The sequence below is a fragment of the Drosophila obscura genome, unplaced genomic scaffold (genome assembly GCF_018151105.1).
Source record: "Drosophila obscura isolate BZ-5 IFL unplaced genomic scaffold, ASM1815110v1 contig_179, whole genome shotgun sequence".
NCBI classification, from domain to species: Eukaryota; Metazoa; Arthropoda; class Insecta; order Diptera; family Drosophilidae; genus Drosophila; species Drosophila obscura.
The window spans coordinates 5,284,972-5,292,500 of NW_024542766.1; the positions used below are offsets into that span (position 1 = coordinate 5,284,972).

Consider the following 7,529-nt stretch of genomic DNA (forward strand, 5'->3'; position numbering starts at 1 on the left):
AAGTTTTCAGATTTTATTTTTATTGTAAAAGTAAATATTATTTTATCCTATAATGTACGACAAATGATAAGCTGCAATTATTTACGGGCCCTCCTCTGATGTGGGCAGCCAAAAGGCCATGTTTGTGCACGCCGAGGCCAACATCATGTATTTTGGGTTGAACTGAATGCACTGCACAGGGCCGGGATGATCGCCGTTTAGCACAGATATTTTATTGCCCGTGTCAGCATTCCAGATATGCACACGGCCATCTGTGCTGCCCGAGAATATGAACTGCGAGTCCGGACTGAAGCTGGCCTCGATGGCCAGGCCTTTGTTATTCGGATAGCCGGTGAATGTTTGCAGTGGTGTGCCATGGAAGGCGTCCACCAGACGTATAACCGACCCATTTGTGCTGATCAATATAGTTTTGCCATCCCGCGAGAACTTTAGGCCGGTCCAGTCGCACTCCTTCTCCTGGTTCAGCTTGAAGGTGACAAAGGGACCCTTGTCAAATGACCGCAGGTCGTATAGTTTTATGCTCTCCGAATTGACGCCGGCTGCAAAGATCAGTCCCTCTGGATCGTAGGCGGCAATGGGGCCGTCCCGATAGGTGCATCAGGCCCTGGCAATTTGGTGAGCGAAGGTCCCACAGTCGCAGTGTCTTGTCCAATGAGCCGGATAGGAAGGTGTCCTCCACTGGTGAAATGCACAGCGAGATGACCTTTTTGGTGTGGCCGGGAAAGTAGCGCAGATATTTGTTGTCGTGCAGACTCAGATATCTGATGGTGTCGTCCACTTTGGTGGAACTGTGTATGGCCGTGTTGTTGGCATGTGTAAAGTGTATCAAATCCACTCCGTACTTCTTTGAGTTGACCGTGCGGGACTGTGTTCCCTTTTCGCAGTCGTAGATCACAATTTGGTCGTCCTCGCTGCAGGAAATTAAATGCTCTCCGTTTGGTGCAAAATCGATTGCATTGATTTTGTCGGTGTTTTCGCGAAATATTTTCGCCACCTTGAAGCTCCGCACAACTGAATCAATTAGTTTTATTTTCATTTTCGCACCCAAAACAATTTTTTTTTATTTTCAATAATTTTTTAACGCGAGGCTAGAGGTGTCAAACCTTTTAATAATTATTAGAGCCCGATACTATCACGATAGTATCGATTGTTTTTTCAAAACATTCAACGTTGATATTCCTCGATCTTTATATTCGGTTTAATATTACTAGCTAGCTGGGACTCTCAACCCAAAACAAATAATTTTATCCGATAGATAGATAAATTTTCTACAAGATTGGCAAGTTTTTAGAAGTCCTTTTTATTGGATTATTTAGATATTAAGGTTCAAACAAAAACAACATAAAACGAATGTGACGTCGTTTTGTGGCGTTGCCAGACTCGTGCAATTCGTAGTTGCAGCGGGGTGCCATACCATGATATTTTGTGATATGAAATTCGTCAATTTTGATATTCAGTTTAATATTACTAGATAGTTGGCCCGGTTCAGGATCGCTGCAGACATCGATGATTTTTCTCAAACATCGATGTTTTTAGTTAAATAGAATAATTTAAAAATTTTCATATTTTAATGATTAAAAAGTTGATTTTTAGTTGTACATATATACTAAATAATATACATATATGGAACTGTATATACACTTTTAATATACATACATTCACAAATTCACATATTCAATTTAACCCACTAAGGGCTGATTCTTTACGGCTTGATGAAATTTTATAATAGTTTAATGAAAAAATAATTGTACCTCCACGAATACCCAAGAATAAATGAGTATTTAAGCACCATAGTTATTTTCTTAGAAACCAATAACTATGTTTACGACCAAGTTTTGTTATTACATTCTTATTAAAGAATCAATTTTATGCAATCTAGCTTTTTTAAGGAAAGCCATTGTTGGATTGGTACAACAAAGAGGGTACACAAAAATGCGCACCAAAGTTGTTTATTGTAATTGTTTAAACGGAGTTATATTTTTTTTGTGTGTGTATTCAGTTAATTTTGTTATAAATAAAATTCAATAATATCCTGTTGCACTGTTTGCTGTAGAATTTTGATACATTTCGTGCACAATGATGACATATTTTAGCTTTGACTGAATTTGGATAGCTATAATCGTTTTTCAGCAATTATTTAACTATTGAAATATCCTTAAAGAGGAGTACTCATTTTACGGTTTTGGTCTTATCATCATTTCAGAAAATAAAAGGGAGTTGTTGTAGTCACTCGTGTAGTTACGCCAATAGCCCCATTCAAGGCCAAAACGTCGAGAGGCAGTTCTTTTACCACCGTCATAATAAATTCCATTGAGGGAACTGTAACAATAAGAAAATAATATGATAAATTCGTCTTATTTAAGAGCGTTTATTTTGAATAAAATATGAGTACCTATGAGCGCAGTTTTTAAACCACCAACCACCTCCATGACTTTCTGCGCAATTAAATTTACTTGCATGGTCATTATCCCGGTCCAATGTAGAAAACTTCCCGTCTAGATGGTAAGTTAGTGAATCTCCGGTTGTACCTGAAAACTTTCCCACCGATTTCAGTTTGTAGGCTTCATTTTCGCTGCCTACTTTGAAATCATCGTAGCGAGCATATTTGGTGGTTCCATTCACGTCTCGAAGTCGGATGTACAACTCGTGAGGCTGGGTCAGGGTCATTAGATGGATTTTTTCCAGTCCCAGGAAAAACTCTCCCCGGATGTCTCCAAATCCATCTTTGTAAGCCTTCCACTTGCGATTAAAATTAACACTTCCGTTGATACGCCGTTGAATGACCGTCCATCGAGACAAATCGCAGCGACTTTGGAACGGCTCCATTCCCTTGAAAGTCATCTGAAAAATGCCATCTGGGCCACTATTGAGACAAGAAATAATCTTCACATCATCTATGAGATAATTGATTTGTTCCGTTGATTTGCCGTTGATTTGCTCTTCATTGTCTTTGATTTGTTCGTCCTTCAGATTAATTGGTTTGTCTTTGTTGTTGATTTGCTCTCTGAGATCCTTGATATGTTCGTCCTTCAAATTGATTTGTTTGTCCTTGATGTTGATTTGCTCTCTGAGATCCTTGATTTGTTCGTCCTTGTCTCTGATTTGCTCGTCTTTTACCTTGATCTGTTTATCTTTGCCGTTGAGTTGCTCTTCTTTTACCTTGATCTGTTCGTCTTTGCCCTTAATTTGCTCTCTGAGATCCTTAGTTGGCTCGGCCATCACCTTCATTTGTTCGACATTGTTTTTTATTTCAGTCATGCTTTTTAGTAACTGACTCTGCAAATTCATTTCATAATTGGCCTCTTTAAACTGGAGTAAATGATCGAGGAATGGCTGGAGGACTGAGAAACAATATCCATGGCACTGCTCCAGGATGGTAACTTCCTGTTCCATTTTGTATTCACTGGCGAGTGAGGATTTCCCTTGTAGAAACATCCAAAGGATGATGACCAGAAACGTCGAGAACTTCATATTTCACTGGACTCTCGCACTGTCGATGCAAAACTGAACTGATTTCAAAATTCAAGTCCCATGCAAATATATTTATTGCTATCACTTTGCTCATACGACATGCTTAATACAGTATACATACAAGGGCGTAACCAGGATTTCGCGAAGAGGCGGCGGCACCTCTTTCACATAAAATAACTTAAACAAAAGAAATTTCATTCAATTAAAATTTGTTTTTCTTACCAAAAAATTTGCTTAATGGATGGGGGCAGCTTCATCCCTCCCCTGCCAGGGTACGCTCTTGTACACATATACATATTTATATTTAAAACTTCAGCGAACAGCGTTGAGAAACAATTTTTATCTTTTTATACATTATGTATCTACATATGTCTTTTTATATATTTAAGTTGTTCGACGCATCCGGAATGGAATCGAATTAAAATTAAAAGGACCAAGGCCGGGTTGCTAATCATCTTATAGCTTTCGTTCTTTCAATTATAATATTAAATTAAATGAAATTCCATATCATTGCCATTATTTCCATATCCTCAATTTAGAACAGATCCTATACAAGAATTTAGGAACTTATCTGTCATAGAATCAATTTAATAGCAAGAGTATCTGAAAGTTGTTAAAGTTATCCGCTTTCTTTATTTTAATCGGTATTTGCTGTAATCTCTGGAATACTAACTCAGACTTTGGCGTCTTTAATGGTATTATTTTTCCCGGAGATTCTTATAAATAGAAACAACAATGAAATTGTATATTTCAAGGCCGATGTTTGGGATCTTGTGCCTTGCGCAAATCCATTTTACTCTATACTGTTTGGCTGCAAGCTAAAAATCTTTGATGGATTATGTTGGCAATCATTTTTTGCCATGTTTTCTCACAGCGAATACTTTTTCTCTCATTTTCTCTCCTACGAAATGTACCATTTTAATGTGTTTAAAGATCAGGATTAAATTGTTTTAACCATTAGTTTCTAGAATGGACTTCAGTCTATCTCTAATATTCATACAAGCGCAATCAAATGACCGGAATGCCACCGAATACCCATTAAAATGTTGATAATACGAGCAGACGTAGACACCAAAGATCACCTATTTTGATCCCTTCTTTGGGTTTTTTCCATCAGACTCGAACGACTTGACAAAAAAATAGCCAAAATAATTAAATTTTTTATTGGACAGCAAAGAAGCCATACCGATGGCTATGTCGCCTCTAACTTGTAATAAATCCATCCAAATTCTTAATAGAATAAAGAATGAGTGACTTGGAAGTTCATGATTATTTATATATTTATCGTATGCAATAAATATTTGTGTTGTGAAGTATCTTGTATCTTATACATATAAATAATTCTTGCTCAAATGGGTCAAAGATGAATTATGGGATATTTATACCCGTACTCAAAAAAGAGTTAAGGGGTATATTGTATTTGTGGTAAAAGTGGATGTGTGCAACGCAGAGAAGGAAACGTTTCCGACCCCATAAAGTATATACATATATTCTTGATCAGCATCAATGGCCAAGTCGGTATAGCCATGTCCGTCTGTCCGTCTTGATGAGCGCCTAGATCTCAGAGACTATAAGAGCTAGAGAAACCAAATTTGGTTTCCAGACACATGTGATATCACACTGCTACACTGCGCCCTCTAGCGGAGGAGATGTAGAATCTACATTTTACATGTAGAATCTACATGTTTGATGTAGAATATACATTGTAGATGTAAATAACAGATGTAGCAACAAATTTTAAATGTAAAATGTCTAAAAATTCTACATAACTCATAAGCTCAAAAATTTATATACTGAATGAGTACGGGTATAAAAGTAGAGTCCCGCCCCCAGAAGCGTTTCACACGTTCCTTCTCGTTTTTATTATTTAATTGTTAACTTTTTAGCAGAAATTTTATTTGTAGAGGTATAATCGTCTTTCAGCATTAACTTAACTATTAATCCATCATTAAAGAGTACTTATTTTATAACGGTTTTGGTCTTATCATCATTTGAGAAAATGTGAGCGAGATGGTGTAGTTATAGTTCTTCCAAGAACCCCGATTGGTGCCATTATTTAGATTTTTGGATTTTGTCATAATAATTTCCATTGAAGACATCCCTGGGACTGGAAAAAATCCATCTAATGACCCTGGCCCAGCCTCACGAGTTGGACATCCGACTTCGAGATGTGAGTGGAACCACCAAATATGCTCGCTACGATGATTTCAAAGTAGGAAGCGAAAATGAAGCCTACGAACTGAAGCCGCTGGGAGAATATTCAGGAACAGCCGGAGATGCACAATAATAACAATGAGAAAATTAAAATAACAAAATCAATTAGCAGCGATTGTTTTGAATAAAATATGATTACATACCATCTATAGCAATTAAAAAACCAAAACCTCATTCGTGTCATTATCCTGGTCCAATGTGGTAAATTTCATGTTTAGATGGTGAATAAGGGCATCATCTCCGGCTGTTCCTGAATATTCTTCCAGCGACATCAGTTCGTAGGCTTCACTTTTGCTTCCTAATTTGAAATCATCGCAGCGACCATATTTGGTGGTTCCATTCTCGAAGTCAGATGTACAACTCGTGAGGCTGGGCCAGGGTCAGTAGATGGATTTTTTCCAGTCCCAGGGATGTCTTCAAATCCATTTTTGAAAGCCTTCCAGTTTTGGATTTTCTGCAAGGGAAATCCTACCGTGGTGACGGTGGATTTCCCTTGCAGCAAAATCCAAGAGCCACATGTTTCACTGAACTGTCGCACTGTCCATGCACAACTGAACTGATTTCAAAGTAAAGTCCCATACAAAAATGTCTATGAATTAAATCCCTTTGCTTATACGACATGCTTAATACATACATATGTACATGTATTTGTGTAGATATGTTTGTAGATTTACCAACGTCATTTTAATCTCCAGGGAACATACGAACATACGCAGAGCAAACATACTAATCTGTACTTTTATATACATATATATATATATATAAAGTGGTTTGAAGGAACAAAGCAGGGTATACTAAATATCTTATCGCTTTCGTTCATTCATTTATAATACTAAATTAAATAAAATTCCATATCATTGCCATTATATCCATATCCTCAATTTAGGAGAGCCACAAGAATTTATGGAATCTCTCTTATCTGACATAGAATCAAAAGACTAGCAAGAGTATCTGAAAGTTGTGCAAGCTATCCGCTTGCTTTCTTTCTTTGAATCGTTATTTATGTATTCATATTGTAATCTGTAATCTCTTGAATACTGACCCAGCCTTTGGCGTCTTTAATCGTCTTCTTTTTGCACCGAGTTTCTTATGTAGAACTAAAAATATTTCATTATTATTCGTTATAATTTCAATATTTACTTAATTTCTTGGAAACAATTGCAACGGATATAAAGAACAATAACATGTACATAGTATACTATCAATTTATATTGTTGAACTTTGGTGAGCTCTGGAGAGGCGAGCCTTGTAAAAATCTTCGACGTTTTGCCTTTATCGGAGTTTTAATTGCAGGGCTGCAATAAATTTAAATTTCAGAACTAAGATCAATAAGTCCGAGACCTTTTGAACTTCTCGCCACTTAATTGATATGGCAATAATTTTTCTGTCAACAGGCATCTATTAGCTGATACCTTTCAAAATTTGAAGCAGCAGCGCCAGTTGGTTTGTGTTTTACAGCCACTGATAGCCAGCTTCCTCGTGCATTATTTTTGCGGAAAAAACACCACCACTGAAACCAAGGAAAAGCTTAATACATATTATGGGATCTTTCTTTTTTTTATTTCTATATTAATAAAATTTTTTTTTTTTTTTTTTTTTCCCCCCCCCACCCCCCCCCCCCCCCCCCCCCCCCCCCCCCCCCCCTCCTTCTTTTTTTTCAAAAAAAAATTTCCACATTTTTTTGCCGCCCCCCCCCCCACACCCCCCAAAAACCCCCACCCCCCCCCCCCCCCCCCCCCCCCCCCCCCCCTCCCCCCCCCCCCCCCCCCAAATCCCCCCCCCCCCCCTTTTTTTTCCCCCCCCCCCCCCCCCTCCCCTTCCCCCCCCCCCCCCCCCCCCCCCCC

General features: G+C 38.1%; 2 protein-coding genes across 2 annotated transcripts; both read right to left on the minus strand.

The window, feature by feature from the left end:
- Positions 1–4: 4 nt before the first annotated feature.
- LOC111064738 (WD repeat-containing protein 82) lies at positions 5–1,093 on the minus strand. The gene is given in 2 exon segments (XM_022352502.2): positions 5–579; positions 581–1,093. Coding segments are annotated over 2 exon segments (954 nt in total). The 5' UTR covers positions 1,037–1,093; the 3' UTR covers positions 5–81.
- Positions 1,094–2,039: 946 nt separating this feature from the next.
- Positions 2,040–3,552, minus strand: LOC111082904 (fibrinogen-like protein 1). The gene is made up of 2 exons (XM_022379146.2): positions 2,393–3,552; positions 2,040–2,319 (listed from the first exon to the last, which is right to left on the minus strand). The coding sequence occupies exons 1-2, from the start codon at positions 3,469–3,471 to the stop codon at positions 2,175–2,177; spliced, it is 1,224 nt and encodes a 407-aa protein (XP_022234838.2). The 5' UTR covers positions 3,472–3,552; the 3' UTR covers positions 2,040–2,174.
- Positions 3,553–7,529: the final 3,977 nt, after the last annotated feature.

Excerpts from the sequence above, each read along its gene's own strand:
- LOC111082904 (XM_022379146.2), bottom strand. The coding sequence starts at position 3,471 with ATGAAGTTCTCGACGTTTCTGGTCATCATCCTTTGGATGTTTCTACAA. Across the intron at positions 2,320-2,392 it reads TTTAAAAACTGCGCTCATAG|TTCCCTCAATGGAATTTATT; the intron begins GTACTCATATTT and ends TTATTGTTACAG.